At 46.2% G+C, this 20,787-nt stretch overlaps 1 protein-coding gene across 1 annotated transcript in view; it reads right to left on the bottom strand.

Annotated features, from left to right (window-relative positions):
- Positions 1-20,787, bottom strand: part of LOC140726118 (dysferlin-like) — a 388,334-nt gene that overhangs the window by 74,934 nt on the left and 292,613 nt on the right. The window contains 4 exon segments of the mRNA XM_073042070.1: positions 9,962-10,069; positions 10,071-10,119; positions 12,796-12,923; positions 17,100-17,198. Of these exon segments, the coding sequence (XP_072898171.1) occupies positions 9,962-10,069; positions 10,071-10,119; positions 12,796-12,923; positions 17,100-17,198 (384 nt within the window).

The raw sequence follows: 20,787 nt of genomic DNA, 5'->3' as shown, positions 1-20,787 counted from the left end.
ACCTGCAGGAACTGGACCAGGTGGGAACATGACAGATGGAATTTCAAGCAGACAAGTGTGAGGTGTTGCACTTCGGTAGGACCAGCCAGGGTAGGTCTTACACAGTGAATGGTAGGGCATTAAATCCCATCTTCCTGCTGTGAGGAGTGTGTAGAACAAAGGGATCTGGGAATACAGGTCCAGAATTCTTTGAAAGTGGTGTCACAGGTAGGTAGAGTCATAAAGAAAGCTTTTGGCACAATAGCTTTCATAAAACAATGTACTGAGTACAGAGGATGGGATGTTATGTTGCTGTTGTATAAGACATGGGTGAGGCCTAATTTGGAGTATTGTGTGCAGTTTTGGTCACCTACCTACAGGAAAGATGTAAATATGGAGAAAATTTACAACAATGTTGCCAGGACTGAACAACCTGAGTTAAAAGGAAAGATTGAATAGACTGGAACGTAGAAGATTGAGAAGAGATTTGATCGAGGTATATAAGCAGGCCTTTTCCACTGAGGTTTCTAGAACTAGAAATCATGGGTTATGGGTGAAAGGCGAAATGGGGGTATCTGAGGAGGAACTTCTTTACTCAGAGGGTGGTGTCAGTGTGGAATGAGCTGCCAGCAGAACTGGTAGCTGCGAGCTTGATTTCAACATTTAAGCTAAATTTGGATAGGTACATGGATCGTTCGTTATGTACATTCCCAGAAACTTGATGCTCCTGACTCTCTCCATGGAGGAGTGGTCAACCAACACCTTTCTAAAGTGGTAGGCCTACACCTTCACCTTCTACAATCATCCCTTTGGTCTTGTCCACGTTCAGACCCAGGTTGTGGTGCTTACACTCTGCCTCCTCTCTGTATGACATCTTGTTGTCATTGTTGATGAGGCCAGCCTCCATTGTGCCATCTGTGAGCTTGGCGATTCGGTTTGAACTGGGCTTGCATCAGTCATGCATCTGCAGTGGGCTGAGCCCCCAGACCTGGGGCGGGGGGGGGGGAGTTCTGGTGCTTAGCAAGGTGAAGCTAGAGATGTTGCTGCCAACACAGAACGACTGTGGTCTTTCTGTCAAGAAGTCCAAGATCCCATTAGAGAGGGAGGTTTGAGTCCCAATGAGGACACTTTACCCACCAGCTTCCAAGGGTTGATCATATTAAACGCTGAGCTGAAGTCGATGAACAGTATCCTGGCGTATGAGGCGCCGTTTTCCAGGTGGGACTGGACAGAGTGGAGGTCAGGGGTGATGGCATCATCAGTGGAATGATTTGAGTGATAAGTAAACTAGAATGGGTCCAATGCAGCAGGAAGATGTGATTTAATGTGATCCATAACCAGTCACTCAAAGCACTTCATTATTGTTGAGGTTAGTGCCACTGGACGGTAGTCATTAAGGCATGTTAGTGTCGCCTTCTTGGGCACCGGAATGACGGTGACCACCTTGAAACCTAAGTGGACAGCAGACTGTTCCAGAGAGGCAGTTCAGATGTCTGTTCAGATGCCTATTAACTGGGCAGCACAATCCCTCAGCACCTGACCAGGTATGTTATCAGACCCTGTAGTTTAACTAATTAACTTGCTAACCAATATGCCTTTGGACTGTGGGAGGAAACCAAAGCAACCACAGGAAATCCACGTGCTTACAGAAAGAACACACAAATTTTCTTTCTGAGGATGCCAGAATTGGACTCAGAACTCTGATGCCCTGAACTGTAACATGGCTATGCTCCTGGTAGGGTCACCCGTGGTGGTAAGGTCGAGGGTGAGGTCCCTGACTAAGAACAATCCAACCAAGACCTCAACGGTGGATCAGGCGGACAAAGTTACTTCAAACTCAACGGCTGTGAAGGTGGATGAAGGCTGCAACAAATCCATCAGCTCCAATCGTCGTGGTTTCCATGCCATTGGAATCAGTTGGTTGATTTGTGAAGTATCGTGTGCTTCTTGGAGTGCAACATCAAGTACGCGTTAAACAAATACACGCACAGGCGTCTTCGCTCTGTGGGCCACTTCTTGATCAACGGCATGAAGACCATCACCCTCGACCTCGAGGGATAGCCACGACGAATATGGCCACATTGACCGCTACACTACCGTAGCCCCCCTCAGGCTAAAGAAACTCCTCCTCTGGTTCTAAAGAGCTTAGATGGAGACACATTAGGTCAAAAAGCCTGTACAATTTGTGAAGTAGAGAGAACCTTTAGACACCACTTGCCTCCATTCCTTCTGTCCTACACCAAGTGGCCAAGTGATTTGATTGACTTTGACCCTGGAATGATTGTTGGTGCCAGAAAAGGTTGTTTGAGTATCTCAGAAACTGTTGACATCCTGGGATTGAACTCTAGTCTCTAGAGTTTATAGAGAATGGTGTGACAAACTGAAAAGAAAGATGCAGTGTGGCAGATCTATGCTGAGTTGGAGACAGCCCCTCCTGTCAGTCCCTTTGCAATCTTTCCCCTCTCACCTTCACCTAAACCCGTCCGTTTTTTTGTTCCCTTACGCTGGGAAAACCTTTCATGACTAAATGACTTCTGGGAATGAAAAGGGTTAATGCATGAGGAGCATTTGATGGCTTTGGGCCTGTACTCGCTGGAATTGGGAAGAATGAGGGTATAGATTAACTGTGACCTTGACAATTTTCTCTAATAATTTCCCTACCTCTAAATTTAGAATCACTTGTGTATTTACAGAGGTTATCCTTTGATATTTGAATTGGAATTGGTTTATTATTGTCCCATGTGCTGAGACACAGAGAAAAGTTTGTCCTGTACTGTTCATACAGATCAGATCATTACATGTTGCATTACAGCAGAACAAGGTAAAACAATAACAGGGTGCAGAATAAAGTGTAACAGCTACAGAGAAAGTGCAGTGCAGGATTATAACAAGGTAGATTGTGAGGTCAAGACTCCATGGCAGAGGGGTAAGAAGTTGTTCTTAAAATGTTGAATCTCTGTTCTAAATCTGTTTGTCCAAATCTCAAGGCAATGTCCCCTAATTCTAATCTCACTCACCAGTGGGGAACAACTTTCCTGCCTCTGTTTTATCTGCCGCTTCCAAAATTTTATGTTGTTACTATCACCTGTAGTAACTGAAGGAATGAGTCCTAAATGAGTCCTTAGAAGGTTGGCGTCATTCAATGTCTGCAGTGAGATGCTGAAGATGTTCTATAGGTCAGTTGTTGAGAGCGCCCTCTTCTTTGTGGTGGCGTGTTGGGGAGGAAGCATTAAGAAGAAGGACGCCTCACGTCTTAATAAGCTGATAAGGAAGGCGGGCTCTGTCGTGGGCAAAGTACTGGAGAGTTTAACATCGGTAGCTGAGCGAAGGGCGCTGAGTAGGCTACGGTCAATTATGGAAAACCCTGAACATCCTCTACATAGCACCATCCAGAGACAGAGAAGCAGTTTCAGCGACAGGTTACTGTCGATGCAATGCTCCTCAGACAGGATGAAGAGGTCAATACTCCCCAATGCCATTAGGCTTTACAATTCAACTGCCAGGACTTAAGAACTTTTTAAAGCTATTATTAATGCTTTTTGAGCTAGTGATTTAGATGCATATCATATTATTACTGAGTTAAGTATTGTATTGTATGTAATGAGTTTTTGCTACAACAAGTGTATGGGACATTGGAAAAAAATGCTGAATTTCCCCATGGGGATGAATAAAGTATCTATCTATCTATCTATCTATCTATCTAAATATTCAAGAGCCGAGAGGATCATTGAAGTCTCCCTCCCATCTGTCAGAACATTTATCAGGAGCCCTTAGTATTATCAAAGATCCCATCCATCCATCCAGCCAGCATCCTCTTGGACTTTCTGACATCAGGCAGGAGACTCCGATACATGATGAGAAGGACGGACAAGATGGGAAACAGCTTCCTCCCCCAGGCCATTAGGCTTCTGAACTCCCTGCTGCATCGCATTCGAGTACCATTGGTTATTCTGTTCTGTGCTCTACAGTATTTAATTTATGAACTTCACTTGTTAAATTTATGCATAATTCATCTGTAGATTTAATTCTTCCTTTCCCAAGATATTGTGTGTTATGTGTACTGCTGTGCTTCACACACTGGTTCAGAGAAACGTTTCATTTGATGGTATACGTGTATATAGTTAAATGACAATAAACTTGACTTCATGGATTTGGGCATTTGAGAGAGAGTGGCAGAGAGGGAGAGAGTGGGAGAGAAGGAGGGAGGGGCTGAGAGGGAGGGAGAGGTGGAGAGGGAGGGTGGGGGAAGGGTGGGAGAGAGAGAGGGTGGGAGAGGTGAAAGGAGAGAGTGAGGGAAAGAGGGGAGGGAGGGGAGAGAGAGGGCAGGAGAGAGAGGATGGAGAGAGAGGGTGGGAGAGAGAGGGTGGCAGTGAGAGAGTGGGAGAGAAAGAGGGAGAGGGAGGGACAGAGAGGGAGGGAGAGAGAGGGAGAGAGAGGGACAGAGGAAATATAGTGATGTTAAGCAGATCAATATTAAATGCATATTTAGATTTACAAGCACATCATAGGGCAATTGTAACCATTACAGTCGGCACTCAGAACTAATTCTGGTCTTAAAGATTAAAGGTTAGTTTTATTTGTCACAGGTACATCAAACCATACAGTGAAATGTGTCTGAGGATGTGCTGGCCGCAATGCACAAGAGTCACCATGTTTCTGGTGCCCACATAGCATGCCCACACCTTCCTAACCTACTAACCCGTACATCTGTGGGAGGAAAATGGGGCACCCCGAGGAAACTTACGCAGTGACGGGGAGAACATACAGGCTCCTTACAGGTTGTGGCAGGAATTGATCGCTGCAGCTGTGAGGCATAGGTCTAACTGCTATGCTGTCATGCCATCCTCATGAATTAACGAGAGAGAGAGAGAGACAGAGCAAGAGTGAGCGCAAGAGAGAGCGCGAGAGAGAGCGTGAGAGAGCAAGAAAGAGCGAGAATAGAGAGAGAAAGAAAGATAATAAGGAGATCAATATTAAATGCAAAATGCTGGAGGAACTCAGCAGGTCAGACAGCATCTCTGGAGGGGAATATGCAGATGACATTGTGATCAGGACCTCCTTTCTATAGTTGCTGCCTGACCTGCTGAGTCCATCCAACATTTTGTATGTGTTCCTCTGGATTTCCAGCATCTGCAGAACCTCCTGTATCACACAGGGTTATGGTTAAAAACACAATGTGGTGTCATTGCAGTCTGGGCTCAGAACTAAATCTGGCCTCAGGTACTCGGCCTACTGGTGAACGTGCATTGAATGTTTTCTGTGTCTAACTAGTCCGAGAAGGAACAAACTTGCATATCCCTGCACAGATTATAAAGATATACTGGGCCAGTAGCAGTGTCAGGGGCCAAAAAGGGCAGGAGAGGCAGCCAGCTCTGGGAAGAGGAAGATGTTGATAGATCGGGATGTGTCTCTGGGAACGTGTGCAGGATAAACTGGAGCAGAGGTCAGTTGGGGAACATTTTGGGAAGAGTGACTATGGTTGTCATAAGCTTTAGATTAACTGTGGAGAAGAACACGGAGCAGTGCGGAGTAAAAATGCTCTGTTGGAGGACAGCCAGTTTTGATTGGCAGATCTGGTGAATTGGATTCAGTATATCGGCAGGTGAAGCCAGAACTAAACTGGAAAGGAAAGGGGTTGATGAATCATCCTTTTAGAATGCAATAAAGATTAGTTTCATTTGTCACATGTAGATCGAAACATGGGAACATGCGGTGAAATGTGTCGTTCTGGGGGCAGCCTGCAAGCCTTGCCATGCTTCTGGCAGCAGTGTGTGGCAAGCCAACAGCTCACCAGCCCTAACGTATGGTTTTCAAAGTCAAAGCAAGTCTATTATCGAAATGTGTACATGCCCATAAGACTGTACACCATCAGATATAGGAGCAGGATTGAGCCATTTGGCCCATTAGGTCTGCTCCACCATTTCATCATAGCTACGGGCTCACTTGCAAAAAATCTTCATTTCATGTTCTTGATATTTATTGTTTCTTTTCTCTTTTGTATTTGTGCATATTGTTATCTTTTTACACATCGGCTGTTTGTCTGTCCCATTCCATGCGTACTTTTATTGATTCCAGTGTGTTCTACTGTGAATGAATCTCATATTGTAACTTATACAGTAGGCACCTTGATAATAAATATACCTCGAACTTTGAACTTTGATTGAATGGCGGAGCAGACTCAATGGACCAAATGGCCTAATTCTGCTCCTATGTCTTATGGTCTTAAAATAAACTAAATCACTAATTTACATTTCTCTTGCTACCAGTCTTACCAGACCCAATCCCTATGATCAGGCAATAACAATCAGACATTATCACCTACAGAAATTATGTGAATGTGTTGTTTTCCTTCTTAAATGGCACATAGGGATTTGAATCTGCTCACCCTTTCCACTTTCTGACCCCACAGTATACTCTCCCAAATTCTCCTTCCTGAAATTCAAAATCCGTTCCTCGTTCTTGCTGACGTTACAGTGTGAGGTTCTTGTCACAAGAGTGCTGAGAAGATTTTTGTCGATGTTTCCAGGATTTCCCGGTGGCCAACCATTTTAACTCCAATCCCCATTCCCATTCTGACATCTCGGTCCATGGCCTCCTCTACTGTCACAATGAGGCCACTCTCAGGCTGGACGAGCAACACCTCATATCCCATCAGGGAAGCCTCCAACGTGATGGCATGAACATCGATCTCTCTAACTTGTGGTAATTCTCCCCCTCTCTCCATTTTCTCTTCTTCCATATCCCACTCTGGCTCCCCTCTTATCTCTTCTCTTCTCCTCAACAGTGTATTAACTCCTCTGGTGCCCCTTTCTCTGATGGTCCACTCTCCTCTCCTATCAGATTCATTCTTCTTCAGCCCTGTAACTTTTCCACCTATCATCTCCCAGCTTCTCACTTCATCGCTCCTACCCCACCCACGTAGCTTCAACTATCACCTTCTGTCTCATATGTCCTTCTCCTCCCCCACCTTCCAACTCTTGCTTCTTTCCTTTCCGGTCCTGATTAGGGTCTCAGCCTGAAATATCAACTGTTTATTCATTTCCATAGATGCTGCCTGACCTGCTGAGCTCCTCACAAACCAGAGAAAATCTGTAGATGCTGGAAATCCAAGCTGCTGAGTTCCTCCGCCATTTTGTGTGTGTTGTTTCTTTTAGAGGTTCTTCAAGGTTAACAGGTCCTTTGGGCTGAACAAACCTGCACCACCTACAAACTTGTATGTCTTTGCCACTGTGGGAGGAAACTGGAAAGCAATAATAGAAAGCAGAATAGAGTGTTACAGTTATAGAGAAAGTGCAGTGCAGGCCGACAAATAAGTCCAAAGCCTTAACGAGAAAGGTGCGGTCAAGTCCATCTTATCTTTCCAGGGGACCATTCAATAGTTTGATAACTGTGGAACAGAAGCTGTCTACGAGCCTGGTGATAGGTGCTTTTGTATCTTTTGGCTGAGGAGGGGAAGAAGAGAGAAAGTCTGGAGTACATGGAGTTTTTCATTATGTTTGCTCGTTTGCCAAGACAGTGAGAAGTATAGACAGAGTCTAAGGTTTCTGTCACATGCTGAGCTGTGTCTACAGCTCTCTGCAGTTTCTTGGTGGTTGCGGGCAGGCCAGATGCCGTACCCAGCCGTGATGCGGCTGGATGGGAGGTTTTCTATGGTGCATCAGTAAACATTGGTGGAAGTTAAAAGGGACATGTCAAATTGCTTTAGCCTCTGAGAAAGTAGAGCTGCTGGTAAGTTTTGGAGGGGATGGTAGGTGAAGAAAGGAAAGAGGGAGAGGGAGAGAGGGTGGCAGAGGGGAATGGGAGAGAAGGGGGAGGGGAGAGAGAGAGAGAGAGAGAGAGAGAGGGAGGGAGAGAGACGGGAGAGGGAGAGGGGGAGGGAGAGAGGGAGAGGGAGAGGGGGAGGGAGAGGGGGAGGGAGAGAGGGGGAGGGAGAGAGGGGGAGGGAGGGGGGAGAGAGAGAGAGAGAGAGAGACGGGAGAGGGAGAGGGAGAGGGGGAGGGAGGGGGGAGAGAGAGAGAGAGAGACGGGAGAGGGGAGAGGGAGAGGGGGAGGGAGAGGGGCAGGGAGAGAGGGGGAGGGAGAGGGAGAGGGGGAGGGAGGGGAGAGAGAGAGAGAGAGAGAGAGAGAGAGAGAGAGAGAGAGATTGATTCAGTCTCTATGGGAGGGATACCTACCAGAGACCATTCAATAGTCTGATAACTGTGAACAGAAGTTGTCATTGAGCCTCATGGTATATGCTTTCAATGCTGCCATCAGGCAGGAGATACAGGAGTCTGAAGACCCACACCTGAAGTTTCAACAACAGCTTCCCCACTGACAGCAGGTTTCTCTCTCTCTCTCTCTCTCTCTCTCTCTCTCTCTCTCTTCTCTCCTCTCTCTCTCTCTCTCTCTCCCCTCCTCCTCCCTCTCTCTCCCCTCTCTCTCTCTCTCCTCTCCTCCCTCCCTCCCCTCCCCTCCCTCCCTCCCTTTCCCTCTGTCATACACTTTCCTCTGAGATTGACGGATGGACACAGGAATGTGGGGGATAGAACGGGGAATGTGGGGATGGGACAGGAATGTGGGAGACAGGACAGGAGTGTAGGGGATGGACAAGAATGTGGGGGATAAGACAGGAATGTGGAGGATAGGATGTGGATGTGGGGGATGGGGCGGGAATGTGCGGGATAGGACGGGAATGTGGGGGATAGGACAGGAATGTGGGGGATAGGACGGGAGTGTGGGGGATAGGATGGGAGTGTGGGGGATAGGATGGGAGTGTGGGGGATAGGATGGGAGTGTGGGGGGTTAGGACAGGAATGTGGGGGATAGGAATGGGAGTGTGGGGGATAGGATGGGACTGTGGGCGGTGGATTGAGAATCAGCCAGGGTCTTACTGAATGGCAGAACAGGCTGAAGTGGTTATGTAGCCAGCTCCTGCTCCCAATTCAGATGTTCTTGTAAACAGGGAAAATTACTCAGTGCGTAAGAGCCGAGAAGAAATCCCAGACGCAGATAACGAGGCAACGAAAGGAAAAAAATAATATAAATAAAGGAAATCAGAAGGCCAGCCAGCAATCATGGACTCAGTAGATATTTATACACATTGTGTTTTAAAGCCAACTTCCCACTCCCAGGAGAGTGGAAAACACTAGCAGGGTCTAAAAAAAACTTGGAAACAAAGACTTGCATTCATATGGAGACTTTTACGACCCTTGGACGTCCCGCAGTGTACTTTGCAACCTCTGGTTTGGTTCTGGATGTGCAGCACCGTTGTGGGATCCAGCACACGTCAAGACTAATGGGGTCAGACGTCAATCCAGTCTGCTGTCTGCCTTGGAGCAGACCAGGAAATCAGTTGGTCCACTTACACTCAGCAGTAACTTTATTACGTACCTCCTGCACCCAATAAAGTGGCTACTGAGTGTATGTTCGTGGTCTTCTGCTGCTGTAGCCCATCCACTCCAAGGTTCAATGTGTTGTGCATTCAGAGATGCTCTTCTGCACTGCACTGGTGTAATGTGTGGTCATTTGAGTTACTGTCACCTTCCTGTCAGCTTAACCAGCCTGGCCGTTCTCCTCTGACCTCTCTCATTAACAAGGCATTTTCACCCACAGAACTTCTGCTCACTGAATGTGTTTTTGTTTCTCGCACCATTCTCTGTAAACCCTAAAGACTTTTGTGAATGAAAATCCCAGGAGATCAGCATTTTCGGAGATATTCAAACCATCCCGCCTAACACCAACAATCATTCCGTGGTCAAAGTCACTTAGATCACATTCCTTTCCCATTCTGATGTTTGGTCTGAACAACAACTGAACCTCTCGACCATGTCTGCAGGCTTTAATGCATTGAGCTGCTGCCACACAATTGGCTGATTAGATTAACGAGCAGGAGTACAGGTGTAACTAATAAAATGGTCACTGAGTATATGTTGGTGATAATAAGCCTGATTCTGATCCCGAAGTAGAGACAAAGACTGCAGAACGTTAGCAGCACACTGACCTTGCCGTTGGAATCCTTGGGTTGCAGCCCCAGCGCTCGGACCACGTAGACTCTGACCAGGCACTCTTGGAGCCCGCTGACTGGTAGCTGGTGGAACTGGCGGGGTGGAGGACGGAAGCGAGGAATCATCTGGTAGAGCGTAGATCTTGAAACTTCCCCTGGTGGGGTTGGGTGGGGGGTGAAATCGACAACAAGCAGTTAGGAAGGCAGCCATTAAACCCCCTCCATGAGGGGTCCTGGGTTGTTCTGGGTCAAAGTAACACACACAACACAGTGGAGAAACGCGGCAAGTTGGGCAGCATCAATGGAGGGGATAAACCGTTGACGTTTTCGGGCTGACGCCCTTCATCAGGACTGGAAAGTAAGAACAAAGGAGCCCTTATGGAAGTGGAGGTGGAGGAGTACAAGCTGACAGATGATAGACGAGACCAGGGAAGGTGGGTGGTGGGGGAATGAAGTCAGAAGCAGGAAGGTGATAGGTGGAAAAGTTAAGGGCTGATGAAGGAGGAATCTGATAGGAAAGTGGAGCTGACTAAAATCCAGGTTAAGTTTATTTTCATCTGTACAAGTGCAAAGGAAATCTTACTTGTACAGAGCATCAGGTAAGCTGCATTCACAAGAAAAACATAATCATAAATTATACATTATTATTTGTTGGTCAGGGTAGACCATGGATATTGCGCCCTAGCTGTCTACATGATACGCAAGACAGGACAGTACGATACGGAGAGTACGCCATTGCCCACGCAGCAGGCTCCTGTCTCCATGCAGCTGATCAAATCCAAAGGAACTGCAGAGATCAATACAGTTCAGTACCAGCAGCATCATAGGAGTCGCCATTTCAACCTTGAACTCAATGTAGGGCTGACTTAGGGCTGCAGCTCCAGAGTTTTTCCTCAGGGTTTACTCCAGAAGCCTTCCCCGTGAGTGGGTGTAGCCAGAAGGCAGCTGAGGTTTGAGATCTGGATTTTCCTTCTCCTTGATGAGCTGCCAGCCACGGCTGCTGAGCTTGATCTGCCCAATGTGACTGGTTTTAAGGCACACATTTGTCCCTTCTGTCAGTAGAAGTAGCTTTACAAGGCTTAGTAGCTAAAACCATACATGAAGGCCAGGAGCTGGGCTTGGTTGTCAGAGGTCATTTGACATGCAGGCCATTAAGAGCATTAATAGGCAGTTGGGATTGTGTCCCCACTTTACCTCCATCTCCCTGCTATGACAATCTTAAGGAACCATATGATACTTTTTTTTAAACAAAAATAACATAATTTGAACAAAAAGACATCCATTATAGGTCAAACTGGCCAAGGTGTTCATTGTGTTGCAGTACTGAGGCAGTGATTAGGGCTGTGCTGGTCGGTTCAACAACTGAATGGTTGGAGGGAAATGGCTGTTATTGAAGCTGGTGGTGTGGAATTTCAGGCTTTTGGACCTTTGCCCTCCCAAAACTCGTTGTGAACTAGCCAATAAGTCCATTCACTGTCCTGTAACAACCCTCACCCCATCCAGGAACAAACACCACCCTCCTAATAACTCACACCATTCTCCCGAGTAACAAACCCCAGCCTACTGGTAACTCTTGCCATCTGTAGCTACCCTTACCTTCCAGCCTCCCTACCCACCCAGTACTAACAATCACATCTCCTGTAATAGTATCCACTTGCCAAATGACTGTCCCCTTCCCCACTCTCCCAGTACCTCTTCCCACCATGCTGGTAACACATATCACACCATAACTACATCCACCTTTCAAATGCCTCTCTCCCACCCCTGAAAAATACCCCCACCCTCCCCAGCAACCCTTAAACAACCAACAACCTCCCCCACTTCCATTTAGTTCTACCCTAATCACCAGGGTTTAACAATGCTGTGGACTCTTTAACCACTGTGTGCTAAAACTGAATTTGTTTCCTTTGTTCTAATTGTGCCTTTCTTGTAAAAATTGTGTCTAATTTATGTTTTCTTGTGAATGCTGTTTATCTGATGCGGTGTGCCTGTGATGCTGTTGCAGGTATATTTTCCCTCGCACCTGTGCAGACATGAACTTGTGCAGATGACAATAAACTCGGCTTTGACCTCTGCCCCTTGTCCACTTGGTAACAGCCCTCACCCCCCCCCCAGCTCACTTTGACCTCTGCCCCTTGTCCGCTTGGTAACAGCCCTCACCCCCCCCCAGCTCACTTTGACCTCTGCCCCTTGTCCGCTTGGTAACAGCCCTCACCCCCCAGATCACTTTGACCTCTGCCCCTTGTCCACTTGGTAACAGCCCTCATCCCCCAGCTCACTTTGACCTCTGCCCCTTGTCCGCTTGGTAACAGCCCTCACCCCCCAGCTCACTTTGACCTCTGCCCCTTGTCCACTTGGTAACAGCCCTCATCCCCCAGCTCACCTTGACCTCTGCCCCTTGTCCGCTTGGTAACAGCCCTCACCCCCCAGCTCACTTTGATTTCTGCCCCTTGTCCCACCATTAATCCCCAAAGTTACGCCCCAGGTGAGGGATTTGATTGCAGGATCAACCTATCCATTTCTCCAACGCCCACACAGTGAGGGTGTTTCCTATAGTGGGGAAGTCTAGGACCAGAGGGCACAAACTCAGAATGGAGGGATGTCCATTTTGAATGGATATGATGAGGAATTGCTTTAGCCAGAGAGTGGTGGATCTGTGGTAATCATTGCCAAGGATGACTCTGAAGGCCAGGTCATTGGGTATATTTAAAACCGATCCAGTGCTGCTGCTCCCAGGTCTTATGGACTTACAATGATCCTAATTTTTTCTAACTTTCCTCCCACCTCAGGATGCCAGTCTGTATAGAAGCCTGACTAATTCTCGACATACCTTGAACTCTCCAACCACTGATGGGTCTTCATCTTCACCCTCAGTCTTCCCACGATACAGCGGGAAGGTACGACAGAAGTCCGTTAACCCTTCAAAGTCCTTGACTTTCTCCAGCTCTGTGTCGTAAACCTGTGCCACAAGAGGATGGGAAGAAAGAAAAGCTCAGCACATCATGGAAACCAGCCTCACCTCCTTTAACTCTGTCTACAGCTCTCGCTGCCTAGGGAAAGCACCCAGTATAATCAAAAACCCCAAGCACCCGGGACAGTTTCTCTTCTGTCCTCTCCCGTCAGGCAGAAGATACAAATGCCTGAAAGCACGTACCACCAGTCTCAAGGACAGCTTCCATCCCACTGTTTTCAGACTCTCGAATGGAACTCACGTATGGATTCCTGACCTCACAGTCTACCTTGTTATGGTCCTTGCACCTTGCTGCACTCAATCTGTAACACTTGATTCTGCATTCTGTTATTGTTTTACCTTGTTCTACCTCAATGCACCATATAATGATCTGATCTTAAGAACAGTGTGTACGCTAATCAATTTACCAAATCTGGTTCCTTTAACCTACCCACTATTCAATCTAATCACAGTTGATCCATGCTGAAATTCATCTCTTTGTCTGTGCCATTTCCTCAAGGCCATAAGGCATAGGAGCAGAATTAGACCATTTGGCCCATCGAGTCTGCACCACCACTTCATCATGGCTGATTATTATCCCTCTCAACCCCATTCTCCTGCCTCTTCCCCATAACCTTTGATGCCCAGTCCAACCAAGAACTTATCAAGCTCTAATTTAAACATACTCAATAATCTGACCTCCACAGCCGTCTGTGGCAATGAACTCCACAGATTCACCACCCTCGGGCTAAAGAAATTCTTTCTCATCTCTGTTCTAAATGGGCGTCCCTCTATTCAGAGGCTGTGCCCTCTCATCCTCGACTCACCCACATAGGAAACATCCTCTACACATCCATTCTGTCCTGGCCTTTCAATATTTAATAGGCTTTAATGACATCCCACCTCATTCTTCCAAACTCCAGTGAATACAGGCCCACAGCCATCAAATGCCCCTCTAACGTTAGTTGAGAGGAGTACTGTCATTCAGCCCATAATGTTGTGCCAACTTCTAACCTAATCCAGGACCAATCTAACTCTTGACCCCTACATAGCTCATAACCCTCCATTTTTCTTACATCCTTATATCAAGGAGTCTCTGAAATGTCCCTAATGTGTTATCCTCAAATCAAGGATCAACTTTATTTGCCTTCTACATTAACATGTAATAGTCATACAGCACAGAAATGGGCCCTTCAGCCCATCTAGACCATGCCAAACCATTTGTCCCCTAGTCCCATCAACCTCAACACATCAACATCCCACCCATCCATATACCTATTCTAGCAGGGATGTGATGCTGAGGATTTATAAGGCACTGGTGGGGCCCTCACCTTGAGTATTATGAACAGATTTAGGTTTCTCATCTAAGAAAAGATGTGCTGGCATTGGGGAGAGTCCATAGCCGGCTCACAAGGATGGTACTGGGAATGAAAGGGTTATCATACGAGGAATGATTGATGGCTCTGGGCCTGTACACACTGGAATTTAGAGATATGAGGGAGGATCTCATTGAAACAATAGACAATAGACAGTAGGTGCAGGAGTAGGCCATTCGGCCCTTCTAGCCAGCACCGCCATTCACTGTGATCATGGCTGATCATGCACAATCAGTACCCCGTTCCTGCCCTCTCCCCATATCCCTTGACCCCGCTATCTATAAGAGCTCTATCTAAATCTCTCTTGAATGCATCCAGAGACTTGGCCTCCACTGCCTCCTGGGGCAGAGCATTCCACATATCCACCACTCTGTGGGTGAAAAAGTTTTTCCGCATCTCTGTTCTAAATGGCCTACCCCTTATTCTTAAACTGTGGCCTCTAGTTCTGGACTCACCCATCAGCGGGAACATGCTTCCTGCCTCCAGCGTGTCCAATCCCTTAATAATCTTATATGTTTCAATCAGATCCCCTCTCATCCTTCTAAATTCTAAAGAAACCTTTCGAATGTTGAAAGGCCTAGACATGATCGATGTGGAAAGGATGTTTCCCATGGTGGGGGAGTCTAGGACAAGAGGGCACAGCCACAGGATAGAGGGGCATCCATTTAAAACAGAGATGCAGAGAAATTTCTTTAGCCAAAGGGTGGTAATGGAGAATTAATGGCGCCTAACGGCGACTCCTTTGCTTGCATCTTCGGAAACAGCTCTATCTCCATCTTTAGTATCTCTATTTTTCCTCTTCAGGGTTCTTTTGAGGAGTGGAGTTACACACTGACTACGGTTCTTTGCGGGAATGGGACCCGCTCTCGGGGTTTCACAACTGGCCATTATTCGGCACGGCCTAAGAGCTTCACTCGCCTTTGGAGGACCGAGGCCTTTGGGCACAGAGCTCAGAAAAAAAACGACACAACAGACTTTTAACATCATATATCAGCGAGTTGTTTGTTATGTCTCCCCTCTCGCTGTGAAACAGACACCTCTTTCTCCCTTAATAGAGAGAGAGAGAGAGAGCCTGTGGTATGTTGAATTACCGGGTGCGCGAGCAGTCGTTGGAGTACTGCAAGTCTGTGCCTTGCTCGGTGGCGGGTGCTGATGCTTTTTTTGCCGGTGGGAGGGAGGGGAGCTGGGGGGGGGGACTTTGGGGTTCTAACATTTAACATCTATCATTCTTTGTGGGTACTCCTCTGTTTTTGTGAGTGTTTGCAAAGAAAAATCATTTCAGGATGTATGTCATATACATTTCTCTGAAATTAAATGTACCTTTAAAATCTTTGGTAAATTTGTGGAATTTGTTACCACAGGCAGCTGTGGAGGCCAGGTCATTGGTTATATTTAAAGCAGAGATAGATAGGTTCTTGATTGGCATTAAAGGTTTCAGGGAAAAGGCTGGAAAATGGGGTTGAGGAGGGGTAAAAAGGATCACCCATGATGTAATGGTGGAGCAGAATCGATGGGCCAAATGGCTTAATTCTGCTCCTATGTCTTATGGTCTTATAATCAAACTTTGCTTAAGCATTGAAATCAAGCTCAGTTGCACCAATTTGTGCTGGCAGGCTCTTTCCACATTCTCATGACCCTCTGTGTGAAGATTTTTCCCCTCATGTTCCCTTTGAACTTTTCACCTTTCACCCTTAACCTTTGGTTGTAGTTCCACCAAACCTCAGTAGAAAAAGACCACTTGCATTTACCCTATCTATACCCCTCATAATTTTGTATACCTCTATCAAATCTCCCCACAATCTTCTACGTTCTAAGGAATCAAGTCCCAGCGTATTTAATCTTATTATTCAGGTCCTCCAGACCCGGCAACATCCTTGTAAATTTTCCCTGTACTCTTTCAACCTTATTTACAACTTCCCTGGAGGTAGGTGACCAAAACTGCACATGTATTAGAAATTTGTTCTGGTGTGTCAGTCAGAGTGCAACATGTAGCAAAAAACAACACTTAACAATTATAAAGATACAAAATTATAGAATAAATAAAGTTAGAGGTTAAAGTACGGTTATGGAATAAAATCTGCATAAATACATAAATAAATAGAAGACCTGCTTCCTTGATGTATGACTATGATTACAAATTAGTACCATGAACTTTGGATGCCAGGGAAGTTTAGAACCCTTGGGATCAACACAGGGATACTTCAACAGGTTCACGGTTCAAGATTGTTTAATGTCAGTTCCAGTACACAAGTGTAAAGGAGAACAAAATAATTGCTACTCCGGATACAATGCAGCACAAAAAAACACAATAAGATAAAGAACACAATAATAAAAAAGCACAATAAATATAAATACGTTAGATAGCTTATATACTGAGACTGATTGTATGTCCATAAAGTGGCGCTAGACACAGGCGTGTCTGCATAAGATGACTGACATGAAATGGTAAAGTAATGTTGGTGGGTGGAGGTATTGATCAGCCTCACTACTTGGGGAAAGTAACTGTTTTTGAGTCTGGTGGTCCTGGCGTGGATGCTATGTAGCCTCCTCCCAGATGGGAGTGGGACAAACAGTCCACGAGCAGGGTGTGTGGGATCTTTCACGATGTTACTGGCCTTTTACAACACCTTTCCATATATATATGTCCTTGACGGCAGGTAGGCTGGTGCCAGCGATGTGTTGGGAAGTCTGACTACCCGTTGTAGAGCCCTCCTGTCTGCCACAGTGCAGTTCCTACACCGAGCAGATGTATGAAAGGCAACACCCTGCCTACCTGTGACAGTATTCAGAGAGAAAGAACTCTGCTTACCTCGAGGGTATCGAAGCCTTTGTCCAGGTAAGTGCCGCACTTCTGTCTCTCTCCTGTTGAAGCATAGAACTTGCTCCACCAGTCAACAAACTCATCTTCCTGAAAAAATCAGTAAGATTTGACAAGTCAGTGGAAGAAAGCTCGGTGTGGAGGGAGTGCTGTGCTGAGGTGAAATATCTGCAGCCCCGCTGACCTTGGAACCGTCAAATAAAGCCCCGTGTTTTCTCTTTGTGGCGGAGGAGAATGAGAGGTGACTTGATACGATGATAAGAGGCATTGATATAAAGTGAACGGCCAGAGATATTTTTTCCCTGGGCATAAATACCTTATAGAAGAGGACATAGTTTTCAGATGATTGGAGGAAGGTATCAGGGTGGATGTCAGAGCTAAGTTTTTTTTTACTCAGTGAGTGTTGGGTGTGTGGAATACCCTGCCAGGAGGCAGATACATTATGGACATTTAAGAATGTATGAAGTATTGTGAGCAATTCTGGGTCCCTCGCCTAAGAGAAGATCACTTATGATGGCGGTGGATAAGTATTTGAAAGATCAAACGATTGAAGGTCTGGATTGAACTAGAACATAAGAGCAAGGATGTAATGCTGAGGCTTTAAGGCCCTAGTACTGTGAGCAGTTTTGGGCCCCTTATCTCAGAAAAGATGCTTTGCCATTGGAGAGGGTTCAGAGGTGGCTCAGGAGAAAGATTCCAGGAATGACAGGGTTAACATATGAGAAGTGTTTGATGGCTCTGGGCCTGTGCTGACTGGAGTTTAGAATAATGTGGTGGCATCTCATTGAGACCTATTGAATATTGAAAGGCCTGATACAGTGGATGTGGAGAGGATGTTTCCTATCGTGTGGGAGTCTAGGACCAGAGGGTACAGCCTCAGAACAGAGGGACGGCCATTTAGAACAGAGAACGGTGATTCTGCAAAATTTGTTGCTACAGACGGCTGTGGAGGCCACACCACTGGGTATATTTAAAGCGGTGGTTGATAGGTTCTTGATTAGTCAGGGCATCAGACATGAAGGAATGGTGAAGCAGGCTCAATGGACCAAATGATCGTATGTCTTATCGTCTGCTGCTATGTCTTATGGTGCTTTTGCCTGCCTGCACTGGACCTCTGCACAGTTTAGCCAACACTGTGACAACTTTGATCACTTTGCACTAAAGTGGCCTTTTTCATTCTAATTGTGTTCTCTCCTGTAAGATTTGTGTATAATTTATGTTTTTCTTGTGAATGCTGCTTGTCAGATGCTCTGTGCCTGTGACACTGCCACACCAGCGCACACATGGGCTTGAGCAGATGAGAAGAACTCAACATGATTCGAAACGCTTGTTTATGAGCCAAGCAAATTGTGTCCTACACAAATACATTGAGTAGCAAAAAGGATAAGAGATTGCCGAAAATCGTAAACGTAAGAGATTCTGCAGATGCTGGAAATCCAGAGCAACGCACACAATGCTGGAGGAACTTAGCAGGTCAGCAGCACCTGTGGAAATGAATAAACAGTCGACATTTCGGACTAAGACCTTCCTTCAGGACTAGTAGGGAAGGGGAGATGTTGGGGTGGAAGGGAAGGAGGAACAGCTAGAAGGTGATAGGTGAAGCCAGGAGGGGTGGGAAACAAAAATCATGGGAGGGTAATGGCAAAGTGGGTTGAGAAATAAGGATTATTGAATCGAATTGACTATTTCTTACATCCTTCACATACATGAAGAGTAAAAACCTTATGTTATGTTGCCGTCTAAATGTGCAACTTACAGTTACACCTTCAGTCTGGTAACAACGGGATAGAGTCTGTGCTTGAGCTCGGATGGTAAAAATGAAATCAGATTTCTGGACATGCACTTACAGAGAAAGTGCGGTGCAGGTAGACAAATGAGGTGAAGGGCCATGATAGAACATTAAACACAGAACAGTACAGGCCCTTCAGCCCACAATGTTGTGCCAATCCTTTATCCTACTCTAAGTTCAATCTAACCCTTCCCTCCCACATAGTCCTCCATTTTTCTATCATCCTTGCACCTATCGTACTCCTTCACAGGAGTACGTTCAGCCAGAGACTCATTCCACCGAGATGCAACACTGAGCGTCATAGGAAGTCATTCCTGCCTGTGGCCATCAAACTTTACAACTCCTCCCTCGGAGTGTCAGACACCCTGAGCCAATATGCTGGTCCTGGACTTATTTCCACTTGGAATAATTTACTTATTATTATTTAATTATTTATGGTTTTATACTTATATATTTCTACATTTGGTTGGTGCGACTGTAACGAAACCCAATTTCCCTCGGGATCAATTAAGTATGTCTGTCTGTCTAAGAGTTTCTTCAATGTTCCTAATCTACCTGCTTCTACCACCATCCCTGGCAGGGCGTTCCACAAACCCTCCACTCTCTGTGTAAAAGAACTATCTCTGACATCCCCCCTTTCACCTTAACCTTATGTCCCCTAGTATCCGCCATTGCCACCCCAGAGGAAGTCCTCTCCATCAATGCCTCTTACAATCTTGTACACCTCTATGATGAGGCAAAGTAGATTGAGTTCATCATTCGTGTATGAGATGTCCATTCCAGAGTCTGATAGAATCTTTCATTGAAAGGAAACCCAAATATAGAATACAGAGTTACAATTACAGAGGAAGTGAAGTCCAGGTAGACAAAGATAAAGGTCTCCAGGGAGATCAGGAGTCCCTCTTTGGTGCATGATATCCCCAGTCCAAAGAAAGATAAAATAGCTTTATGAGTCACAATGTGTCACTGTGTCTTTCTGAGGATGAGCTGGAGGCAGCTCACAAGCATAGCATGCCCACAACTCACGAACCCTAACCCGTATGTCTTTGGAATGTGGAGGGAAACTGGGGCACCCGGAGGAAAGCCGTGTGTTCTTGGGGCAAATGTACAAAGTCCTTATAGAAAATGACAGGATTGGTGATCACTAGAATATCAGAGCAGGGTGGATATCAAATGATTGTAAGTTCCCTGACACTTACCCATGTCATTTCCTGATTTCGTCCATGCAGCAAAGCAACAGAAACAAAGTGTTAGTTCAGGAGTGATCACGGACCCACTCACGCATGGGGGAGACTACAGCGCTGTGAAAACTCTTAGGCACGTACAGATTAGACGGCTAGGGTGCCTGAAACTTTGCACAGTACTGTATTTGTCAACAGGAAAGGAAGAGCGAGTTTGTAAACCTGGCAGAAGCAAAGGATGTTGGGAATAGCGAGGGTGGAGCACCGTGGGAGGGGTGTGAGACAGGTGACAGAGGAGGAGTGCCAGGGGTGGGGTGGCACAGGTGCAGACACACCCAGCCCTGAGACACCAGGCAAGGTCATTTGATCCTAAACAATTGGTTTACTGATCATTACAGAATGTCTCTCAGGTGCCTCCTGTTCCCTCCCCTCTCCAACCATGATTCCCCTCTCCCTGTCCCCTTCCCACTTTCAGTCCACAATAGAGATCCATAACAGAATCAGGTTTATCATCACTCATTATGTCATGAAGTTTGCTTTGTTTTTGTGGCAAAAATGCATAAAATTACTACAGTAATGTGCAAAGATCTTAGGTATCCTAGCTACACACACATATACATGTGCATAAGACTTGCACAGTAATATACATTTCTAATTCCACAGCAGATGCTGGCTGTGGAACCCCAGATTAGTACCACTGGGCACCAGT

This window comes from Hemitrygon akajei, chromosome 4 (genome assembly GCF_048418815.1).
Source record: "Hemitrygon akajei chromosome 4, sHemAka1.3, whole genome shotgun sequence".
In the NCBI taxonomy this organism is placed as follows: domain Eukaryota; kingdom Metazoa; phylum Chordata; class Chondrichthyes; order Myliobatiformes; family Dasyatidae; genus Hemitrygon; species Hemitrygon akajei.
This window is presented reverse-complemented; position numbering and strand designations above follow the sequence as displayed.